The following is a 26,047-nucleotide window of genomic DNA, read 5'->3' as shown; positions in this document are numbered from 1 at the left end:
ATAGTGTGTTCTCTACCGTCAGGAGAAAAGAGAGATGACAAGTCAGAAGACAAAACAGAGAGGGAGAGAAGAAGCCAACAGATTTTGGAAGAGGCGTGGAGAGAATAGAGAAGAGGGTGAAGGAGTCTGTTGTATATTTTGTTATTTAAATTTTAAAAGGTAAAACTAACCATATTAAATTTGATATTCAAAAAAATCTGTTATTTTGATTTTATTATTTGTTATTAAATAGTGATATAAGATAATTTTTATTAACATTAGTATTATTTTTAACATTATTATTAAAAATTATTTATTATTATTATTATTATTTTTCTGAAATAAATATTATTTATTACTAAGAATACTTGTGATTAGATATTTAATTGTTTTTATACTATTACTCTTTTTTACATGATCCATAATAATATTATTATTATTTGAATTATTATTATTGGTATCAGTGGTATTAGTGTAAATATTAGTACTAATAAATATTAGTATTATTATTACTTTTATTATTAATATTAATGTTATTATTAATAGTATTATTATTTTGTACTAGTATTACAACAATTATCATTATTATTATTATTGTGATTGTTATTCTTATTATTATTTTGTTTGAATCCCTAAAATATCTTATGTCTATATTTTACATAGAAAAGTGTAAACTCCACCTCAACCTTTCATATGTTTAATTACACATTACTAATCAATTTTATAATTTAAAGCAAATAAATCTACATATAAATATTATCAAATTATTTATTTAGATATTATATATAATTATACATAATTATAACACTTAATATAATTTTTCTATTAAATATAACAATAATTATACAAATATTGAATTAATGGTCGTTTTCCAATCCAATGCATTTTCATATTATATATAAACAAACTTATTTTTTCAGGATGAAATCATGGTAACGAATTTTGGAAATAAACTTATGAAATCACGGTAATGAATTTTGAAATTTTTTAGTGCACAATCTTCTTGATACGGTCTTCTTTGAATGCAAATAAATCCACCAAACAGTTTTTTTCCCTCTTAAAACATCATTTTTTCATATATAACTTTTTGTAATTTTGTATCCCAAAATATTAAAAAAAAAAAACAATTCCTCACTTTTACAACTATATTTAAACTTTTAATTAATATATCCTTCCAAAGATTATAGTAACCAATAACCATGTGACATTTTAATACATAAATATTACAATGATAATAACCATAATATTATTTGTAACCAATTTATTTATAGTAAGCAATTAAAAAACATAATATTTTGTTTTTCCATCTAACAAAATATCTATGATTATTTGTAAGCAATTTTAAAATAATATATTAAAAATATAATATTTTTTTTATTTCAAGTAACAAAATATAAAAAGATATTTGTAACCAATTTTAAATTACTCCATTAAAAACTATAACTAAAAATATTAAAGTTACATTAATCCATCCTAATCCTAATAATATCTGACTCTAATATTTATTATTCATATAAACAATAATATTTTTATTTCAAGTAATAAAATATATAAATTTATTTATAACCAAATTTGAATTAGTTCATTAAAAAATATAACACAAAAATTAAAGTAACATTGATCTATACTAATTCTAATAATATTTAATTACAATATTTATTATTATTATTTGTATAAACAATAATATTGTATAATGATATGTATGAAATAATCATTCATTATTTTATAAATATAAAATTAAAAAAAAAAAAAAAACACAGCACCCGTGCGTATGCACAGGTATAGCACTAGTTTAAATTTTAAAAGGTAAAACTAACCATATTAAATCTGATATTAAAAAAATCTGTTATTTTGATTTTATTATTTGTTATGAAATAGTGATATAAGATAATTTTTTATAACCTCATCGATTAATTTGATATACCAAAAAGTGAATTTTAATATGCCTAGATTTTTTTTTATAAGAGAATGTACTTAAATATATTATAAAAGGAATCTTAATGTACCAAAAATTTTAAAAGGGATTTTCTTAGGCTACTTTAAGCCGAATTTTTTAATATTTTGTGCTTAAATAATTTCTCACGTGCTTTTGATAAATACTAAGTTAGTAGCAAGCTTACAATTTATAAATTTTTTTATTATAATTTAGTGTATAATTATCTTCTACAATTTAATATTAAAATATATCTATCTCTCTCTATATATATATATATGAATATTATTATATTTTAAAATTATGTTACAAAAATTATTATATGAATATTATTATATTTTAAAATTACAAAAATATATATGAAACCTTCTATATATTGCCACCTTCGTTTTGCATGTCATGCAACACAGAAAAAATTTTCTCTTTTCTCTTCCGTTTTTTGCTCTTCTTTACTCAGGTTCGTTGTTCACCGTTTTCTTAACTCTACGTACTTTTTTTTTTCACTTTCTTTTCATGATATCAGCATTTGTTTCTCAACGAATTTTTTACTTTTTTCAGATTCACTCTCTTAACTTTTCTCTCATTTCTTGGCTTACTTGGAATTCAAGAAACAGGGGAGATATCTCGACTTTTCTCTCATTTCTTGCTAGGAGTTCAAGAAACTGGTATACTCTATTCTCTCGATGCATGTTTTCTCTTACATTTCTAACCTTTAATTCATGTTTTCTTTTACATTTCTCACCGTTTAGTTGTGTTGTGGAGTTTCATTGGTTCTGAGTTCGTTTCCATATACATATTATAGTTAGGTTATCAATGTCTTCTTGTCGCCTTCAAAAAGATGAGTTTATGAAAATTTTATCGTGGCTTCCTGTGAAAGATGTCACCCGGTGCAAGGCAGTTTCGAAAGACTGGAATCGGCTTATCACTAATTCTGCATCTGTGCAACTACACCTTCAAAGGTCCTCAAGAAATACTCACATTTTATTGACCTTTGATGCTGAAATACCAGATAGTTATGCCGTAATTTGTCCTGTCCAAAATATATTTGACAACTCGTCTTCAACTCTTGATCGTTTGTATCAAGAATATAACCCAATGGAGCGCGATTATTGGGTCTTAGGTGTTTGCAACGGCTTGGTATGCATACAACAAGTACTAGGTTGTTTTGGGAAAACAAGAGAATTTGTAGAATACGGCTTTCATATTCACAATCCAGCCATTCAAGTCATCTCTGAAGAAAATCCCCCACCTGTTCGTCTTCATTGGGGGGCGAATCATGGTTGTCCATATATGTTTGGTTTTGACTACGAGGAAAAGGAGTGTACCTATCAAATTGTGTCTTTGGAAACTCACAAATGACTATAAGAAACAGGATATAAGAGTTTGTAGTTTAGGGGGCGCTTGGACAACTATGTTAACATGTGAGGCTATTTCCGTTGTCTTTCCTGATGGTAGATGTGTGAGTAGTACTTTATGTTGGCTGATATGTCCCAGATTCTTTCGTGGTGATCCAAGAACAATCTTTAAAGTAAAGGAGTTAAGGATATTCTCTTATGATCTCAAGAACAAGACATGTAGGTATTTGTCTATGCCTGATGGCGCCTCAGAAGTGGAACATACTTATTGTCGCTTTGAGGAGTTGAAAGGTTGTTTGTGTTTTTCTTATCATCATGAGGGTAACTTTGTGATGTGGCTAAAGAGGAAGTTCAATGAAAGTTCTTGGTCAAAATTATTTAATCTTGATTATCAAAATGGTCCTCATGGTTTCGGTTACAACTTTTCACATTTTTTTGCGATCATTGGTATGAGTGAAGATGATGATGTGCTGCTTGGAGACATGGATGAATCAAAGTTTATTCGATATAACATCAGAAACAATACTATAAAGGATCGTGAATCTTATCGAGATGACATATCACATTTTTTATCTTATGATTACGTTGAAAGTTTGGAATTAGGTAGTTAAGATGTTGAAAATAAGGCTACTATGTTCTGTGTAAGCAATGGTTTCATATCCCATCTTGTTTCTTCAATGTAACATGTACGTGCTCTCAAGGAAGACGTTTGTCCACATAGATTTTAAATTGATTCAAACTGTGAATGGAATGGTTGAATTGTGATCGAAAAGGTTTCAGTTTTATGGTTGGTGAAGTCTTATCTTATTTTAATTTCTAAAAGTTTGAATAACATTTTTCAATTCCCTTATTTATAGGTCATTTGACGATAATAAATGTGTGAAGACCAGTATTGTAAGAAAGTGCAAAAGTATGTTTTCTTAAAATTGCATATAATTTAATAATGGTTTAAATAATGAATATGCTGCCTTGTTTATCACTCAACCCGTGAGCCAACCTAGCTCACCACAGTTCGAACCATGTTGGATTGAGAAAAATTCAATTTTTTTAAAAGTGGGTTGAACTCAACCCGGCTCACTCAATCCATGGGTTAAACGAGTTTGAGCCGGGTTAAAGGTGGGTTGACCCACTTAACCCACTAACATTTTTTTAGAATTTTTTTTTATAAATTTTCTTTTATTTTTTTTATTTTTTTAATAATTATTTATTACTCCGATTATATTTGTTCACAATTTCATATTTTTAAAAGCTATAATGTTGCTTAATTATATTGAAATAGTTTGAATGTTTAATTAATTTGGTTGTCAAGTTATATATGTTGATATTTTAATCTTTAACTATAATTTTTATAGTAAATTACTCAATTAACCGTCTTATAAACATTTTTTTCTAAATTATAAATTAGCATGAAAAAAATGTATAACTTTTTTATTTATATTTTGTTGAATAGCATGACAGAAAATTTGTAATATTAGCTATGCTTTTTTAGACTATATGGATACTTTCTTGAAAATAATTCTTCATATATTGCTATATTGCTGGTGATCATCATCAAAACATTGGTTCTTGATTTTATTATTTATTATGAAATAGTGATATAAGATAATTTTTTATAACCTCATCGTTTAATTTGATATACCAAAAAGTGAATTTTAATATGCCTAAATTTTTTTTATTAGAGAATGTACTTAAATATATTATAAAAGGAATCTTAATGTACCATAAATTTTAAAAGGGATTTTCTTAGACTAACTGAAGCCAAATTTTTTAATATTTTGTCCTTAAATAATTTAGCACTTGTTTTTGATAAATACTAGTCGGTAGTAAGGTTACAATTTATAAATTTTTATTATTATAATTTAGTACAATTTAATTTTCTAAAAATATAAATTAATATATATATATATATATATATATATATATATGTATATATATATATATATGTATTATTATATTTTAAAATTATGTTAATGAATAATTATATATATTTATTATATATGTGAATTCTTTATACTAATAAAAACACAATTTTAACCCTTCTACTTTTTTATATGGCATGTTATAGAACCGGTGGTCTTTATCGTTTCTAAAATAAATTAAAACAAATCACTTTTAACCTATATTTAATAGTCATAATCTTAAATAAAATAAAATAAAATGAACAAAAGTTTATAAGATATGGTGTAACTATAATTCTACTTTCTTAAAACTAATACTTTAATTCAGATTTATTTTGAGTGTAAAAAATATTTATTTACGCTATCATTATCATAGAGGAACTTTTTTATTCATAAAAAAACCGGTTAGGAAAGAAAAATAGAACAATAATAATTAGAACTGCGAGATCTCATCAATTATAATAATTATAAAAATATATAAACAGAGATAAATATTTTAAGAAAAAAATAAAATAGTTTGTTAATTATAATTTATATATAATATAATACAGATAATATATATATATATATATATATATATATATATATAATATAATATAATATAATACATAATATACATATAAATGCCTAAGTTGTAATGACATATAAATGTATATGTAAACTTTATATAATATATATATATATATATATATATATATATATATATATATATATATATTATGTAAATTAGAATGCATAATATACATTTCACGAAAATTTAATTTTAAAAGCTAAATTATTAATTACTAAAATAATAAAAATAGTCACTATTTCAATTAGTGATAATTTAAAATTCAATAGTATTACATAATTAATATTATTTATCAATTTAATTTCTAATTTAATAATTAATTATGTTAAAACCAATTTAGCAATATCAACTTAATTATCAATTATATTAACTTAACTATCAATTATATTGAAACTAATTTAGTAATCAAATATATAAAAATTAATTTAAAAATAAAATATATGAAAATGAATTTGATAACTATTTTATATAAAAACTAATTTAGTGTTATTTTATATATAGATCAATTTGGTGACATATTATACAGAAATCAATTTAATAATTACAGTACATTCTAAAGATCAAAAGATCATTATAGTGGTCTCTAAATAATGGTAATTTGTTTGTAAATATTTTTTGATTTCTTATTTGTCTACCAAATCTTTCATATTTTATATTTATTTTTAAATTTGATTTCATAAGTTTTAAAATAAATTATCAATAATTAAAATTTATTTTTACTATAATTTAAATTATTTATTACAAATTTAAAATATAAATATTCCTTTCTACTATTCCTAGTCCATCATTAATTTCAATAATTACCAACAAATCACGGATCATAATAGGAAAAAAAAAAATCTATGTATACCTTAGATTTAACTCGTTCATTTAGCCAATTTCAATGTCATTTATAATAAATCTTCCAATTATCTTTTAAGAACGAAGATCGCAAAACTTAAAACAAAAGTTATGGTAGCTAAAAACTGCATTGTTCAACATGCTGCATATCCTAGGATACCATCATCTATCCAAATTTAATACAAAATTGAGAAATGTAATTGTTACAAAAAATTATGATAATCGTGTCCCGGAACGATTATGAAAAAAATATATAATACATAAACTTTTATTTTATATTCAAAAAAAAATACATAAAAAATTCGTGAGATAAAAAAATATTATTTATTAAACAATATTCCCCATCAATATAGACAAAAAAGAGTTACCTTTATTATTAGAACATATGAAAAATTAGAATACAAAGATGAGTTTGTGTCTGTCTAACTTTTTTTTTTTCATAAACAAAAGGAAATATATGAGAGTAAGAGATAAATATGTGTAATCAAAACATAATAAGAGAGATCATAAAAAATATTTTAATAAAATTGTTTATTCCTTATTCCGTAATTTTATATTTTATTATTTATTAACATTAATATTATAATTTATAAAAGAAATAAAAATATATAATTTAATTTTCATAAATAAAATATATATTGTATATAATTTTAAAAAAATTTAAATTTTTTGGAGGGCCATGGCCCCATACGAATCAACTAAGATCCACCAATGACAATATAGAGCTAATCATTCATGAAGGAAGTAACTGCAAGTAAGTAACTAATTGTAATTAGAAGATAATTAGGACTATTGGATCAAGGCCCAACCATATAAGGCCCATAAAACTCATTATAAAAGGCATGTTTTACGAAACATATTATTACATTAGTATTTTGTCTCGAGAACCTATAAGCTCTGACTAATTTAAGCATCAAAGTGTCTTTTGCAAGCACCCTCCTCCATGTCCAAGAGTTGTAGATAGACTACCCTCGTAGAGAAGACTGTAGAGACCTGAAAGATAGTACGAAGAGCTTCATATGGTATATATTGTCCCTGTAAGAACAATTGTCGTCATTGTGGGGCCGATAAATATCCTGTGAAGAGAAAACTGTGATAGAAGACCTGAGAAGATTTGAAGATGGTGTCCAAAAGAAGTACCTGTGGTATAGAAGCTAGGGGAGCCAGCCATTCCGTCAACCTGACAGTCATATTGGAGGCTCAGGCCAAAATGCAACAAGAGTTTGTCGATTACAAGAAGAGGAATGCGGAGGAAATGGAAGTGCTACGGGAGGAAAACACAAGGTTGAAGAAAAGAGTTGAGATCACTAAAGGAAAACGAGTGAACAAATCTAGGCATGCAGGCCCAAGAGCCATGATCAACGATACCGAAGAGGAAAGTGAATATAATCACACCCAATCCACCAAAAGGGTAACCAACAACTCCATTGCTACCCACAACAAACGTCGCCACCCTTTCTTCAATGGGATCACGAAAACCCCCCTCCCAAAGCAATGGAAGGCACCCACAATAAGCTATGATGGCACGGCCAACCTTGACAAATATTTGTTCATGTACACAAACCATATCAACCTATATTCCACCTACGACGTCATTTTATTCAAGGCTTTCTCGTTAACCTTGCAGGGACTAACCTTAGACTAGTTTGCCAACCTGCCCCTTCTCTATAGATTACTTCGATACATTAATGGCTTCCTTCACCATGTATCTTAAGACAATTCGTTGGCACGATGTCATTTCCATCTCCCTACTCAACATAAAATAGGAAGAGGGAGAATCTTTAAAGGCTTACATCGATCGCTTTAGGACCGCGACACTTAAGGTGAAAGACCTAGACTCTATGAGAATCCTGCATGACATGGTTAACAGTTTGCAGATAGGCCCATTCGTAGATGAGATGTGCATAACCCCCCCCCCCCCCAACATGAATGAATTAAGGCAACGCGTCGCCAAGTTTATGAGGGTGGAGGACATAAGGAAGTATAAGGCGTAAGCCAAAATTATAGTCACCGTAGTGGAGAAGGTGGAGATCAATAGGTTGCCACAACAAGCCTCTAAGGGTATGTGACAAGTCCAAGCACGACCAAGGGAAACAAAGCAAATTAGATACACTAGATATGCTCCTATCAATGCGCCCAGATCACAAATTTTAGAGGAAGCATTGCAAGCAGATCACATCCCACCCCTAAGGAAGTTTCAGGGCCTGCTAGATGCAAATATGAATAAATATTTTTGATACCATCGTAATAACAAGCACACCATAGACAAATACACAACCTTTAAGGACAAAGTAGAGGAACTTATCAGGGTTGGCCATCTCAGGCGTTTAATAAAAAGAGAGAATGAAGGATCAACAAGAAATGAAAGGATAAAATTTTGTAAGGATGATGATAGGAGCGACGAGAGACGACCAATTTGGCAAGCTAATAAAAGATAAGAGCAGCGGGTCAGGGTACACCAATGTTAGAACGAGGGAAGGCGAGACTGGCACGACGAACGGCCTTCGCTAAAGGGAGTCATTAACACCATTTCAGAGGGATTTGCTAAGGGCGACTCATCATCCATAGAAAAGAGAAAGCACCTCTACGCGGTACAATCAGTGCACGACGTGTCCAGGGATTACAGGAAAATGATGCCCCCTATAACCTTTACGAATTCGGATTTCCAGGGAGTGGACCTTGAGCAAGACGACCATATGGTCATCACGATAGAAATGGAAAACTTTACAGTAAAGAAGATTCCGGTTGACCGATGAAGCTTCATAGACATACATTATCGAAAGACGTACAAGAAGCTCCAACTCTTGGAGGATGCCATGATCCCTTACAATGAACCTGTGTCGCAACCAGAATCGCGACGGGACGGCGAACCAAAAAAAGAAAACAAATTTTAAAAAGAGATTTGGAGTCGCCACCATAATTATTCTGGAAAACTATGAAAAACCATAAAGATAAGACAAGTCTGAGAAAAACTAGATTTTGGATCCGGAAGTCGGTTACGCATAGGGAAGGTGTTAGCACCCTACAACGCCCGCCCGAGGACGGTACCTTTAATTAATTATGCAAAGTTGATGTGATTTTCAAAATGTTATTTTTTCCCCAAAAATAATAAGACAAAAATACTAAAAGAAACAAAATATTTTTTAAAATTTTTTGGGCCTGACAAAGATTGACCTTGGTCCTACGTATTCTCATTCAAAATGAGAAATCAGGGTTACGTAGTTCTTTAAAAGATATTTGGAACACTATTTAAGAAAATGATTTGTTTTTTTGGAGGTGAACCTGACAAAGACTGACCTTGCTCCTACCTATCTCACAGTGGAGAATCACATATCACGTAGTTCTTAAATGATATTTGTTGGAAAATGTTGATATTTTGTATTTTGAAATTTTTTGTATTTTTTTGTTTTTAGATTATTTGAGAAATGGTGTCACACGACGTGAACGGCCGGACAAACACCAAAAGAAAATAAAATATTTTTAGTATTTTTAGAAAATAAGTGTCACACAATGCGAGCGATCAGACAAACATAATAAAGAGAAGGAAAACTTTTTTTTTGAATTTTTTTCTATATTTGTAATTTTTATAATTTTCAAATATATTTATTTATTTTTAAATAATAATAAAATAAACAAATAAATAAAAGGATGAAATTATATTAAGGAGAATAAAAGTGGAATACAAAAATATGATGGTGCGTGAATATCGTGGGAGGTGCATGAAGTAAAATATAAAACAAGCCCAAAAGTGACAATAAAACATGCAGGGGGAGTGGAGTCAGTAAACATGATGGTGTGAGAAGTAGCCAGGGAAGAGCAGTGGTGTTTGTAAGCAATAAAGTCCAAAACAAGACTTGTGGTGTATGTATCAACTTGAGGGGTGCGACAAAAAATATAAAACAAGCTCAACAACATGTGCATAGCCACTTTTTCAATCAATCCATTCATCTCTGGTCAGTCACCATGCACAGTTTCCTTTTTTGCATTAGTTCAGCCAATGTACGAGGTAGGGCACCAAATGAGGAAATGGCTAATCTACCATGTGCAGAAAATTGAATGCTCCACACCTTTTTTTTTTCTTTACTTTTTTTTCCAAATAAATAAATATGAAAAAAATTGAAAACAAAGAAAAAAAGAAATAATAAAAAAAAGAAAGATAAATAGACATAATAAAATCAAAGTAAAATAAGATAATAATAATGATAATAATAATAAAAATAAGGTAATAAAAAAAACAATTCGGACGAAATTGGGTGTTGACAACCTGTTTATGGCTTCTCATGAGAAAGAGTAGCCAATAGAGAATACATTAATTTGCATACAACATTTGGAGAAAGAGACCTGACCAAGACCATCCTCGTCCGTTATTTAGTTATCGATGCTCATACATCGTACAACGTATTGCTTGGGAGACCCTTGTTGAACTTGTTAGGAATAGTGGTATCTACCCTGCACCTCGCCATGAAATTTCCCTCTGCGTCAAAAGATATAATAACGATGCACAAAGATAAGAAAACGACCAGGGAATGCTACATTACAAGCTTGAAACTACCTATTCCTCGCTGACAATGAATAACGTCAAAAGAACCCAAGTAAATGATGTTATGATAGAAGGAGAGGACTTTGATCCCAAGGTGAACAACAACGCACATCTAAACTAGTGGGGGAAACAAGGGCTTTAACCTTCCCCCAATATGGGATAAGCTTGAAAATAGGGTCCACCCTCGACGAAGCAACAAAGAAGGTGATTGACCAAACTTTAGTTAAAGAATCTATAAAACAACTTTCAAGTGGTGAAGGTTGTTAGTCCATGTTGAAGGCGAATTATATTTGTCCATATATGTTTGGTTTTGGCTACGAGGAAAAGGAGTGTACCTACCAAATTGTGTCTTTGGAAACTCACACAAATGACTATAAGAAACAACATATAAAAGTTTGCTGTTTAGGGGGCGCTTGGACAACTGTGTTAACATATGAGGCTATTTTCGCTATTTTTTCCTTATGGTATACGTGTGAGTAGTACTTTATGTTTGTTGGCATGTCCCATATTCTTTCGTGGTGATCCAAGAACAATCTTTAAAGTGAAGGAGTTAAGGATATTGTCTTATGATCTCAAGAAAAAGACATGTAGGTATTTGTTTATGCCTGATGGTGCCTCAGAAGTGGAACATACTTATTGTCGCTTTGAAGGGTTGAAATGTTGTTTGTGTTTTTCTTATCATCATGAGGGTAACTTAGTGGTGTGGCTAAAGAAAACGTTCAATGATGAAAGTTCTTGATCAAGATTGTTGAATCTTGATTATCATAATGGTTCTGATGGTTTCGGTTACAACTCTTCACATTTCTTTGCGATCATTGGTATGAGTGAAGACGATGATGTGCTGCTTAGAGACATGGATGAATAAGAGTTTATTCGATATAACATTAGAAACAACACTATAAAGGATTGTGAATCTTATCGAGATGACATATCACATCTTTTATCTTATGATTACGTTGAGAGTTTGGAATTAGGTAGTTAAAATTTTAGTTCCTCGGAATGGCCAAGAACCTCGGCCTGAAGTTCCTTAAGATGGGTGTTTTCAGCCATGTCGTCAATGAAAGCACCAATGTAACAATATGCACAAAAATGATTCTAAAAACAAAATAATAAAAATGGTTAACAAATATATAGGTATCAGAAAGGATAATAATGTGGAAGCTAGATGAGGAAAGAAGACAAGTTATTTAGACTGAAGCGAAAATCGATACCAAAAAGTTGATCAATATTTCAAAAATGCCACTATGGTAATATTTGGTCTCGAGTGAAATTGAATGGGTTCCAAAAAGGGTTTTTTGTCTCGGTTAAAAATTGAATTGAGGCCAAAAAGTTGACCAGTATTCTACTCCGACGAACGTGGCCACTACTTTGACGAGCCTCTGTGATGCCTTCTACCCCACTTACAAACACCGTCCTGCCGCCATTTCTGTCAATGGGTGAGTTGAAAATGCGTTCTTTTTTTTTTCATTTTGAAAACACATTCCACTTCTTTATTTCTTCCACCATCAATAGCCAGCTCCTGCACATCTCCGTGATTTTCAAGCCCATTGGCTTGGTTTTGGACAATAATAAAGGACTGGCTTGGCCTTCGGTGCCGCCTATATTGAAGTATTTCTTACGGTGGTGGTGACTGTTATGGTGGCATAACGGTAGCAAAAAAAAGCAATATATGATCTCGATTCTCTGCAGAATCGAAGCAGAAAGATATAGTATATGTCCTTGATTCTCTGCAGAATCGAGGCAGAAAGGAGTTTCTTGCCTCGAGTAACACCCGAGGTCAAAAGCTTATCATTTTTTGCCTCGATTTTATATGTCTCGGTTCTGAAACCGGAGAAAAATAGTAAAAATAACCACGATCAAATACCCTTTTTGCACTTGTGTGAAAAAAACTTATAATATACCGTTTTCAAATTCACAATTTAGACATTAATGTCATTTCTAAAGACAATTCCCACATGTTCGCCTTTGTTACAGGGAGAATTATAACTGTCAGTATATGTTTTGTTTTGGGTACAAGGAAAAGAATTGCACTTACCAAGTTGTGTCTTTGGAAACTCACACGAATGGTTCTCAAAAACAACATATAAGAGTTTATTGTTTATGGAACACTTAGAGAACTATTTTAACATGTGATGTTGTTCCCACCATTTTTCCTAATGGTATATGTGTGAGTAGTACGTTAAGTTGGTTAACATATCCCAAATTCTATCATGATGATTCAATGAGTTAGAGATATTTTCGTATGATCTACAGAACAAGACCTGTAGATATTTCTCTATGCTTGATGACATTTTAGAAGTGAAGCCTATTTTGTATGTCATTGAGGGTTTGAAAGGTTGTTTGTGTCTTTTTCACAATCACAATAGTAATTTTTTGGTGTGGGTAAAGATCAGAATGGGTTTGAAAGGTTGTTTCTGTCTTAATTAAAATTATTGAATCTTGATTATCAGAATGATCCTCATGGTCTCTGTTACAACTCTCCATATATCTTGGAGATTATTAGTATTAGTGAAGATGATGATGTTTTGTTGCTTGCAAACATAGATACATCAGAGGTTATTCGATACAACATTACAAACCATACTATAGAAGATCGTGAATCTTACCAAGATGACAAATCGCTTCTTTCCTCCTATGATTATGTTGAGAGCTTGGAATTAGGTAGTTTTAACTGATGTTGAAAATAAGGCTATGATGACTGGTCGAAGAAAACATTATATTTCTTCAATGTAACACTGTATATCATCTTAAGAAATGCGTTTGTTCAAACACACATGTTTTTACCAGATTCAAACTGTGGAAGCAACGGTTGAAGAAAAATATTTTTGGGCGAGGACACGCTTCATCTACTATCTTATCTCTTTCTTGACATTAGTACCTACCCTAGTGACCTAGGAGGGTCCTGAGCCTAGGGGAACTTCTTGCATAAGCTCATTGAAAGATGGTCGATTGTCGTCCTAAAGTTCGACATTGGGGTCGAGCTCTATACTAAGTTGTTATGTCCCCATGTCAGGGGTTTCCACTTGGTGGATGTGTTCACGCACCTAGCCTTCAAGCAATGTTTGTGGGGGATCTGTGAAAGTCGTCGTTAGCAGTGTTGTCGAGTTGGGTGGTGCATACAGGCCTCATTCATGTCTATCTTAACGATTATGATCGAGGAATGGTCTTCAAATGGGAACTTCATGGCCTTGTACGGGATAAATACCATTACTTCGAGCTGGTTGAAATTTTTCTTCCGATCAAGATGTTGTAAGAGGTATCTACCTTAACTACGAGATACATGACCGTTATGATACAATACACTTTTGTGGCATTAAATGTTGTTGGAAGGTCGATGTAGCCCCTAGTGTGAACTCTAACTCCGACAAACCAGAGGAGGAGGGGCTTCAAGTGAGGTTGGACGAGCTTGACATCAACTTGGAGTTTTTGAAAGCGTACCAAAACATATTGTTAGCAGAGTTCCCCTGGTCTATCAGTATCTTATGAACTCGCCAGTTGACAATTGTTGGTGTGATGACAACTAAGTCGTCCTGATTGGAATCACTAGTACTGAAATCGTCATAAAAAAATGTGACAGGTGGCACGCCTCGAGATGAGAACCTCTAGGCAGCCTTGGAGCTTTCAACTCCGGTGAAACCTCCCGCTATTGTGTGGATGATTTTTTCTGGTTTCAATAGCGGGGTTCAATTGTATGATTTGGCTACGTACCACCTACTATGCACTTTGTTGAGGTTGGACATCATGTAACTCACTTACTAGTGTTTGTACGACCATGTTAGGCTGTTCCACTAGTCCTCAACCTCGACCTTGGTATCCTTGGCATCCCTTACCTCGACCCTGGACTCCTCTGCCTTGTCCCCGACTTTAGCTATTCCGTTGTTGTGCAAAGCGAGTTAAGGCCCTGAAACAGACTAGATCTTCTATAAGGTCTTTCAAATATCTGCATTAGTTAGTGGTGTGGCCTATAGCTTGATGATACACACATACCTTGTCAAGGTTGGCGTGACGAGGGGGTGGGCGAGGCTCGGGAAGTTGGATGAGCTCCAGGTTGCATGTCTCTCTCAAGACGGTATCCTGGTTGGCGTTGAGGAAGGTGCACCTTGGATAATGTGATGTGGCTATTTGCCTTGGGGGTGTAGAACCTTTCATGTCTTTAACGTTTGCGGCTGAGGTTGAAACCCTTCTAGCTCGTTCGATTTTCCTCAATGGCCATGTATCAAGTTACACGCTCTCGAACCTCATCCATGCTCGTTAGCCTGTCCGTGAAGAGGGAATTTGAGAAAAAACCCGCAAAGTAAAGCGTGCATGACCACAAAAGTGGTGAGGTCATGTATAGATGTAGTGGCTGTCGTGAATTGCTCCATGAAATGGCAGAGAGTCTCTACATCCCCTTGCTTTACATATTTCAAGGCGGTAGAGGTACTAGGCACAACTTTACGATCAATGAACCTTGCTTTAAACCTGTTGCTTAGAGTGCTAAAATAATTGGCTAAGCTTGGAGGCAGCGAGTAGTACAAATCTAGGGAAGAGCCATGCAAGGTAGTGGGAAATAACCTACAAAAAACTCGGTCATGTTGAGTATGGATACTAACCTATATATGATACACCCAGAGATGTGTCGTTGGGTCAAAGGTTCCTTCATATTTGTGAATATTGAAGGTGATTCCTTTAGGGATTTTGGCTCGAGCTACCCTAGTTGTGAATGGATGGAAACCATTGGTAATTGGAGAGTAGGCTTGCTTAAATGAAGCTCGTCGTCGATCTCGTCGTTGTCCCTGCCATGAATGCGCTTTGTAGTGACGGGATTCAACCGAATTTCAACATCTTTAGCGTCGCTCCTCTAGGCTTCTCCGAGAGTGGCGAGCGCGACGCGAGCTTCTCCTGTCCCCCGAATGAGGGGACCAGGTTCAGTCCCCTCTACCTCTCCTTGTTGGAGAGTGACCCAATGCATGTTGATGGTTACTTCGTGGTGGGGGGCTACGCTCATCCCCCTCATTGTCCCTATTTCTATGGGGACTAGGGGCTGGATACGGGGTGGGACATTATGTTGGGACTGGCAAGTGGACTTGGTGCTGTTTGACGACTGCCAAAACTCCACCATGGGTGATGGGGCCCTTAGAAGAGGTCGGGACCCTCAGTTTTAAAAGTTGGCGAGCTTTTGGTTGATGGTTTGCAGCTCAGCCTGATGTTGCTCCTGCAAGGAGTGGAATGCCTCCTCGTGACACTGTCCCTATTACGCACTCGAGGCTATAGAGCTTGGATATGGCTATAGAGGGTGGCTTGTAGGTTAGACTTCATCTCGTGGGAGGGTTGTGCCTGGCTATGGATGGTTACCTTGAAGGGCCTAGGTCGAGGAAAACCTTCACTGAGGCCCCATGGTGGGCGCTAAATGTTCTTACACAGATCCTGAGGTGGACGATCTTAGGATCTTCGAGTGTCACACATGATGATTCCAATGAGGAAGAATCCACTTGCAGAAAACTCTGTTGACACTCAAGTCTTGTGGATCATTCTATGCAAGTAAAGCTATGCATTTTTTCAAGATGCCTTATATATTAAAATAATGCCTATATAAATAAGGATTACTTGTTAATCTTGTAATTAAGTTCTAATGATTACAATAATAATCGCTTCCTTTGTGATTAAGACATGTCTAAACTTTCGTATTGCTTATTAATTCAAGATCTTAACTAATAAGAAAAAGTCTTAATAACTACTTAATTATAACCATTTTCTAATTAATCTGAACATGTAAATAAATAAATAAATAAAAATGTTTCTGTCGTCATGTCATATGTAACACTAAAATTAAATCAATAATATTTTAAACTTTTCTCTCTCTTTCTCTTTTTCTTTTTCTCTTTCCTTTTTTTTTCTCTTTTCTTACTACCTCTCTCTATTCAACTTTTTACACCTATTTATACTATTTTCTATTTCTTATTTATTTTAACAGTAGGTAATTATTACTTTATGATTTTTTTTTTATTTTTGTTTATGTCTTCGTATGCTATCCATTATCTCATTTTGTTTTCTTAATTTTTTGTCATCTTAAGAAAATAAAAAAATATTCAAATATTTTAGATGATAAAAAAATGTTATCTTAATTTAATGCATTATGTTTAGAAAATATTGCATTATAACTTTAGAGATTTACACCAAAGTTATGATATTATCTGTCGAATCAAACACATGCCACTATCTTATTACTTTTAATGTGCTTTAAAGTAATGTTGTTAGAGTTTGCGTGAGTTTTTACTAGCATTCTCTACTAGAAATATGATGAAGTGGTTAAAACACACGTTTCTAACTATAATTTTTTTTTTATCACTAGCGATGCCAAACGGAGCTTTTAGACATTTATGTTTAGTACTGTGTCAAGATCAACATAGTTAATAATATGTCACAAAGATATGTATACATGGGTTGCATCTCTTCTACTTGACTTAGGTTGTCTAATCTACAATTGAACAAGATTCATTTTCGTGGATATCAAATTTTAATAAGTTGTGCTTACTTATTCATACATTTTTGTTTATAAGTTTTCTTTTGAAAATAAGATGTTGTTTTTCATGGATAGGATGTGAGAAATAGTTCTTTGTCTATTCTTTGTAAAAGTCTTATCTTTTTTACCATATCTTGTTTCTAAACAAGTTTCTTCATATTGTCTTTGATGAGACTTTTATGTGAATTTTTATGAAACATTTTGTCATTAAGACTTCAAATTATTTTTCACACTAATCAAACATAATATCATTTATTATTAAATATTTCAAAAACTCTGCGTTTAAATATACAATGTAATATATGCTTAACATAGTATATATAAGAAACCGACATTATTAAGCTTAAAAGTGTTGAAAATTGGCCAAACTTGTCAACCTTATCGTTTACACCTCTTGATAAAATGGAATAAAAAAAGAAAGAAAAATAAATTGAATAATTTAACCACAAAAGTTAGAGAGGTTGAATATTTTTTTCATTAATTTATTTAAAGTGCTGGTTGCTTGCAAGCAAGAAGCTGGGAGAGAGAAAAAGGAAAACCTTCTTTCCTTCTCTCTGTTAAGTTTATTTCATCCAAACCTAAAATCCCCGACAACCACCGATTATTGATTTCAATTACACAATAACGAATCAAGAAGACCCTTTTCGGAGAAATACACAAAAATGGTGTCGGCGAACCAGGAAATGGTTGTTTACTGCTTCGACACCCTCGTCGCTCACTACAACAACCAGGAAGCTCCTCCTCCGGCCTTCGATCAGGCTCAGCAGTAATTCCTCTCTCGTTTTTTTATTTTTATTTTTTATAAATAGTTTTTAATTTTTTTTTCTTTATTGGCATAATATGTATTTTTCTTTGTGAATGGGAAGAAAATCGTTGTGGTTTTTTGACGAGTTACTGTTTAAATTTTGTGATGTTTAAAAGTTTCTTAATTTTTGCTCGTTCTACCATGGGAATATGCTCAAATAACGTCATAAGTTTCTTAGTCACTTCCCAGAGAAGAAAAAGGTGAAATAAATTGAGCTTTGTTCTAAGTTAAAAATCAATCCACGCACCTCTTGGAGGAGTTAGATAAGATAACTGCTGTAAAGTTTAAGTGCATGGGTTGATTTTAACTTGTGGGAGGTTTTTTTCTCTCTTGTTTATAGAGGAGTTGATCCAAACAGAACTTAATTACAAATGGAGGAACAAATATTTCGTCTTTGGTTTAGAGAAAGAAAATATTTGTTTTCTGTTTAGTTAAGTCAGAATTTATAGCTGAGCTGTGGTATGGAGAAGAATATTTTACAAGACGTATTCGTTAAGAAATTTATTTGCCTTGTAAGGGATTAATCTATGATTTCTGATTGGGGATATCCTTTTTTGCCAAACAAAATTCTACTTGTGAGTTAACAACATGACATGATATGGTGTCCTTGTTTGAAGCAACTGTGTTTTTGTTTTTAGCCCATTGTTTGTTACATGGAAGAAAGTGGTGAATGGAGGAGATCCTCGACTTCGAGGATGCATTGGAACTCTGGAAGCACGCAGCTTGATCAATGGAATCAAAGATTATGCACTGACCAGGTTTGTTGATGTTATAGGTATCTCATGTTGTGTTGACATTTATTTGAACTAACTACGTTGCTCCTCGTACTTGCATCATTAATATAGTACTTATGTGTTTGTGTTCTGTGCTTGCATAATCATCTTGCAGTGCCCTCAGGGACAGAAGGTTTCCACCCATACAGGCTAACGAGCTGCCGTTTTTGGAGTGTACAGTGTCTATTCTTACTGACTATGAAACTGCTAACAATTATCTAGATTGGGAGGTATGTGCTGATTTGCTTGTTTCGGTTTCTGGTCTATTTTACCCTTTGTCTTTATTTTGCCCCAATTTCTTTGAGCTTTTAAAAAACTTGCCCCCTATGTGATTTCTGCTATTTGCATATAATCCTATGTTATTCTTGTTCATCTTTGTTCTTCCTCTTTCTCTATTTTCTCATGTGATTCTTGGATAATCGGACGTCTAACATAACTCTTTCTTTGTGTTTATGAACTATGTATTTGGATTACAAATCTGGATCTGTAAAATTTGTAAATAAGTTTTGCCTTCTGTTAGAAGTTTGTGTAAATATTTGTAGGGTGTAGTTATTCCCTGGTCAGGTTGCCTTTGTTATTGTAACCAAATAACTATTTTCCCTTGGCTTTGATGTTTCTTTTGGAAGTTTTTGGCATTTTCAGTAGTTGACATAATCTGATTAAATGCTAGCATCATCCTTGTCCACAATAAATTTGGAAGAGAAAATTGGTCTTGAATCATATGTATTAATGTTCTAATTTATCTTCAGTGATTCGTTTTGTAAGGAGAAGAACATTTGAGACTTTAAGAGAAAAGTGAATTAAGTAGAAAATAGTTTTATTAAGAAAGGATAGAGGAAGACTGAAGTTTACTTTGGAAGAAAGAAACTAAAAATGACCTTGATTGAAAAATGGATTCTGGAACATTTGATGAGGCCTAGTTTTATTCTTTTTTTTTATTAGCAATAAAAAAATATGAATAAATTGGGACAATAGGGTTGTCCCAACAAAAAGGTTGAAAGTGAGAACAATAAAATGGACTTCTGGAACATTTGATGGGGCCTAGTAATGTTGTGTTAGAAACAAGTGATCCAGAGGTTACAGATTCAAATTTTGGAATCAGCCAGCCTCCCTAAGACTCAAGCATTAGGTCTGATCCTTCCCTTTGAACAGAAGGAGCTCTATGGAACCTAGCTGCCCTAATAGTGTCATGCAATGTTTTTTTGCAAGCAATAGACTTCTGATTTTGATGATTTGATAGGAGTTGCTGTTGGAATGTTCAAGAAGGTTTTATCACTTGCTGAGAAGGTTTCCTCTGCCGACCTGTCGTTTCTTATAAATTTGTTGTTTGCAAATGTTTTGGTACAATCTATGAAAGGAAACAGTATGTGTGTTTGTTAGATAATGCACAATTTTTAGTGATATAAAATATTTATTCTATGACACTTTTAGACTGTGTGTGTTTGTTTATTTGCAGATAGAAAAGCATGGTATAATTATTGAATTTTCTGATCCTGTGTATAGCACAAGGCGTAGTGCCACATACCTACCTGAAGTGGCTGCCAATGAAGGTAACTTATGTTCTCTATTGAATATTCTTTTTACATTTTGGAAATGATATCTGAGATATACCAAATTGAGATGCCACAAATAAATTTACATCATCTTTTGAAAATTCCGTGAATTTGTTTCATCCATGGTGGAAATGAAGATGCATTATTCCTTGTTTTTCTTTGCTTGGGGTTTCAGGATGGACAAAAACAGAGGCCATTGATTCTTTGATACGTAAATCAGGGTACAATGGTCCTATAACCGATGAACTTAGGATGCAATTACAGCTAACAAGATACCAAAGCACCTTGTTTACCATGCATTATAGTGAATACGTCTCCTATGTGAAGGAGAGAAGAGGTGAAGCTCCTATTCTTGCAGCTAAATCACCTCACTACTAAATTCTGCAGCCAAACTTTCTAAAGGCTGCATAATATATTTGCTGAAAAAGATTTCTATTTACAATAGAATTAAAAAATAAACAAGACAAAAAAACCCACTTGCCTAGGGTTGGAACCAATGTTTGTCTAACCCTAACTACTGAAGTGATTGGTGTAACTTTTCTATACTCTTCAAATTTGTGTGATTTTGAACTTATTTCATGTGACTTATTTCAGCAGTTTATGAAACTTCTGTATGCTTGAAATGTTGTCCATCAATCTTATTCATTACAGGAATTTCATTTTCTCCTATGTTCACAAATATATCAATATATTTACAATGTTGAAAAATAAAAAAGTACTTTATTTTACGTCAATATATAAACAAAGTTAATGTATTATTATCTCAGCACCTCTCAGGATTAGTAAAGTTTCTCGAGTTTTTCGTAGATCTCTGTTACTTTGGAAAGTAATGTACTATATCTTTGCCTTTCAAAAACAACTGAAACTAATTTTATAAAAAGATAAAATGTGAGTAATTATTTTCACATCAAATATCAAAATTAGTTATGGCTAATATATTTTTCTATAAATTCTAAAATCCGCATCACATATATTAAATCATAACTATATAATAAGTGAATTTCACAATATTACGCATATAGAGCAGTTCTATATATTCTATTTAATCATTATGTGTAATTACTATAAACTTTTTATGTAATCACAAAAAAATTTAACAAAGTTGTAGATTATATATATATATATATATATATATATATATATATATATATATATATATATATATATATATATATATATCATTATCTTAAGATGTCCCAACGTTTGGACAAGTGGGGAGTAAACATATAAAGCAATCCAAATGAAAGATAAATGTAGAAGAAAAATCCAACATACGTCAACCTTATTAATCCTTTGTCCCACACCTTTAAATACCTTCAATGATTGAGAATGAAGACTTGTCCTTCACCCTTATCCCAATTAGGGTTGAAGGGGTTCACATGCAAATAAACTTAATTTAGCTTATAATGAGGTAAAATTTTGCAATTTGACTAAACTCATCATCATAGTTTAGTGAGTTAGGTGAGTTAATTTATTTAAATATGTTTTGTTTTTCAATTTATTATATATATAATAATATATTCAAAATAAGTTGACTTAATTCAATTATTTATTATTTTGATTCACTTTTAATTTATTATTTTAATACGTTTTAATTATGATTCATTATTATTCAATTTAAAAGTTCAAGAAAGCTATTGATTTAAGCGGAGAAATTCAAAATTTATATAGAAAATGGTTATGACTTAATTCACTTTTAACATGGTTCAAATCTATTAAATCAAGGAGTGAAGTGAATCCGATTCATCTTGTTTCATACTAAAAGAAGCTTACTTTTTAATCAAATATAGCTCAAATCAATGTAAAGGTACCATTCAATTCCCACACAAGTAGTTGCAAACATTAGCCAATCATACCTTATTTAGCGAAAATTAGGAAATAAAGAGAAGGAAAAACCATATAAATTGTGAAGCTCTCAATACTTGTGCAAAACCTTTTGTATTCTAAGTCCAAATCCAAAAAGAAAAACTAGAAAATGCCCCACTAACAGGATGAAAAGGAATAAGATTTCTGTGTCATTGAGACTCTTTTGAAGAGGTTAGTTACATTAGGGTTGGACTACGTGTAAAATACATACTTCAAAAAACTATTTCAATTTATCTTAGAGACATTTAAAGATAGAAACCTAATTTGCTAAACTGATAAAAAGAATAGATTGAGACCTGTTTCAATTGATTTAAACATTGTAAAATGAGTTGCTAAAAAAATTTCAATTTAATTTATTCAAATCACTTAAAATGACATTTTAATGATTTTAATGAATTGATGATTCACATTTTAATGGGTTGAAATAGTGAGAATTTTGTTATGAATAAAAGTTCTACTATTCATTCTATAGATAGACAAAAATCATATATTCATTTTAATGGGTTGAAATCACTTAAAACTTCATATTTGTATAAAAAATCTCCACAAGGTCTAGATAGACAAAAAAAACTATTCATTCTATTTCTAGATGAATTAAGGAAGAAGCCATGATAGAATCACAAGACCAATGTAGAATTATAGAAATATAGACTAATAACATTCACATTTTAAATACAAAGAAACAAAAACAAGCAAAATCAAGATGAGGAAGCAAAGTATATTTTTATTCATGTAACCAAGCATAATACTATATGTTTTTTAAATAAGGAGAGATAAAAATTCACAAATGAAAACCTAACCAATTTCCAAGTTATGTTCTTTTTCTCATAAACGGTGTATTTTCATAGATTTTAATCAATTAAAATTATAGTTAAAAAAATCGTGTAAATTGTGACGATTATTTTATATATTGTGTCGGTTTTGACCGTCATCATTTACATTTGTGATAGTTTAAAAAATTGTCATAATTCGCATTTTTTTTGGATGAATTATATTTTTCGGTGGGTTTAATCAATTGATTCATATTTTAATCAATTAGAACATAATAAAATGGTTTTCTGAACAAAAACTTTAGTATTTTAATTGATTTAAATCTTGTTTTCATCAATTCAAACATTTCAACAAGTTAAAAACCATTTCAACTGGTTCAAACTTTTATGGTTTTCAAGAAAATATTTGAAAATATCAAATGAGAGCTTTAACTGTAGTTTTTCTACAATGTTGCATATGATCAAACTTAATTTCTAACCTCCCCATAAATATATTGATTTAACTATTCTTTATTTCCTTTCCCTGTTTTATCTCTCTTGTATATGATATGAGATTAACTTATTCTCTATATACCAGATATTTTCCAAAAAACTCCACTGTTAAAACACTATACCAAAATCTTTATTACACTACTTTATTCAAAGGAGTAACTACCATGTAAACCTGAAAGAAGGACTCTTGAAAAAACCATTAATTTATTTGCTATAAGTATTGACTTTTACATATTTTAAAAAAGTGAGTAGTTACTTGAATATGTTTTATCACATCTTTCAAGTTCAATACGTAACAATGGTTTAATACTTTGATAACATTTGTTAGTTATTTGGTTATTAGTTATACATTTTTTTTTTTGTTTAAATTTGCTTTACTTTTGAAATATTTATGCAATTTATGATATTTTAGATGAAAAATACGTAAAATTTGATTCTTTTGAATAATCACTACAATTAATTAAAGATAATAATAAAATTATGAAATTTATATAAATTTTGGGGAATCTCAGTGTAATATGGCCTTCATATATGACCTTCTATCAATTTGCTTGTATCATATTATAGTGAACTTGTTTTTCAATGAATAAAATAATTTTCTTTATCTATTTTCTTAATTTTGTACATGCCCCAAAGGAGGAGAAAGTGTATTTTATGCTATTATATATGTGCCACATATCTTATCACATGGAATTTGTTGCGTCATCATAAAAAAGTGACACATTGTTTATCGAGACTCTTGCGAAGTTTAAATTTTTTTAAAATATAATTTGTGTTTTTATTATGTATCTTAGAACAATTAATTGTGTAATATTTTTATCTCTGGATGTGTGTGAATCATGTATTAGTACTTTTTTTTTTTAGTTTATGCATATTAATATTAATTGTTTTTTCCTTTGAGAGAACCTTAAATATTTTTGAAATAGTTTTTAAATGTTTTATAAACATCATAAATCAATTAAAACATAAGCTATTTGTTTAAGCGAAAGATTTATAAATAATTGATTAAATCATATTATAACTAATTATTAATTATAAGTGAGACAATCAATTATATTAAGCCATAATTGATTATTTGGAGTTTAGTTTAAATAAAGATTTTGTTAATTCGTTAGATAAACTATTATAAAAGCTTTTCATAAAGAATTTTGGAGTTAATTAGTTTAAATCATTTAGAATCGAATTTCTACCTTTTAATTCTTCAAGATGAGTTGAAACTTTAATCCATAAAAGTTTCTTAGAACTTTGTACTCGAATGAAATAGGTGAAATAATTCGATATCTCATGGTCTTAATTTAATATTTTGAAAAATCACAAGAGGTCTTATAATAGAGTTTTGCATGATTGTATAATTTTTTCATAAATTTTAAAGAAATTTATTTATTTTGATTGAGTGTATTATTTCGTACGTGACATATGATTATAATCTCTTTTAAGATAGTGACTCGTTAAAGTTGTGATGATTGACATTTTTTACTCTTTACATTTTAAATTCTTTCATATTTTCATGCTAACATGTGATATTATTTTTTTATATTTTAATTTCTTAATTCACTGTTGTAAGAAGGCTATTTGAAAATTTATTAATAAGAAAAGGTTTTTAAAATACTAATCCATTCCCTTCTACAACCTATGTTTAAATGTACAGTGATATTAATGCCAAATTCTAATATATACAAAAGAGCAAATCTTTGTTAACAATATCATATATGTCATTTAATTAATACAAACGCATACCCTTTATATTAATAACTTAATCATTTGTTGGATATATAAGGTTACAAGCTATACATACATACATATAATAATAATTATAAATATATATTAAGATGCACTCACTTTTAAATAAAATATTTTGAAACTAATTTTATAAAAAGATAAAATGATAATTTGTTAATATTTTTTGTACTGTATGGCGTATCGCCATCCCTAGCCAAACCATCGGTCAGACGGCTCAAGGATAAGCGGCCGTAAGTCGTCTGCTACAGGTAGACCATCCCTTGGATTGTTGATATGACAATCTCTCTGGAGTGTTTTAAGGGAGCTCGCGACCAAACAGCCTCCGCATTCATTCCAGATGAACTTTGTCTCCACATTTGTGGAGATAACCGTCAGGACACACGGTCCTCAGATCAGGCAACCGCACCAAAACTAAATCAGTAAGGTAAAA

General features: G+C 31.1%; 2 protein-coding genes across 2 annotated transcripts; both read left to right on the top strand.

Moving 5' to 3' along the window:
* The first annotated feature begins 2,725 nt into the window (after positions 1-2,725).
* LOC146884562 (uncharacterized) lies at positions 2,726-3,878 on the top strand. Its single transcript, XM_085675599.1, has 2 exons — positions 2,726-3,049; positions 3,129-3,878. The coding sequence occupies exons 1-2, from the start codon at positions 2,726-2,728 to the stop codon at positions 3,876-3,878; spliced, it is 1,074 nt and encodes a 357-aa protein (XP_085531725.1).
* A 14,209-nt stretch (positions 3,879-18,087) lies between these two features.
* Positions 18,088-21,372, top strand: LOC114192477 (AMMECR1 family). Its single transcript, XM_028082212.2, has 5 exons — positions 18,088-18,384; positions 19,062-19,181; positions 19,312-19,426; positions 20,653-20,746; positions 20,925-21,372. Exons 1-5 carry the CDS (start codon positions 18,281-18,283, stop codon positions 21,125-21,127), a joined length of 636 nt encoding a protein of 211 aa, XP_027938013.1. The 5' UTR covers positions 18,088-18,280; the 3' UTR covers positions 21,128-21,372.
* Positions 21,373-26,047: the final 4,675 nt, after the last annotated feature.

Source organism: Vigna unguiculata, chromosome 7 (assembly GCF_037176805.1).
Source record: "Vigna unguiculata cultivar grain cowpea cultivar isolate G323 ecotype 2 chromosome 7, ASM3717680v1, whole genome shotgun sequence".
NCBI classification, from domain to species: Eukaryota; Viridiplantae; Streptophyta; class Magnoliopsida; order Fabales; family Fabaceae; genus Vigna; species Vigna unguiculata.
The sequence above is the reverse complement of the archived record's forward strand: the minus strand, read 5'-3'. Positions and strand labels throughout refer to the sequence as shown.

What these genes read in the sequence shown, in the direction of transcription:
- LOC146884562 (XM_085675599.1), top strand. Translation starts at nt 2,726, where the DNA reads ATGTCTTCTTGTCGCCTTCAAAAAGATGAGTTTATGAAAATTTTATCG. An exon ending in TAGGTGTTTGCAACGGCTTG is followed by an intron (nt 3,050 to 3,128) that starts GTATGCATACAA and finishes TTCACAATCCAG; the next exon opens with CCATTCAAGTCATCTCTGAA.
- LOC114192477 (XM_028082212.2), top strand. Translation starts at nt 18,281, where the DNA reads ATGGTGTCGGCGAACCAGGAAATGGTTGTTTACTGCTTCGACACCCTC. An exon ending in AAAGATTATGCACTGACCAG is followed by an intron (nt 19,182 to 19,311) that starts GTTTGTTGATGT and finishes ATCATCTTGCAG; the next exon opens with TGCCCTCAGGGACAGAAGGT. An exon ending in TGAAGTGGCTGCCAATGAAG is followed by an intron (nt 20,747 to 20,924) that starts GTAACTTATGTT and finishes TTGGGGTTTCAG; the next exon opens with GATGGACAAAAACAGAGGCC.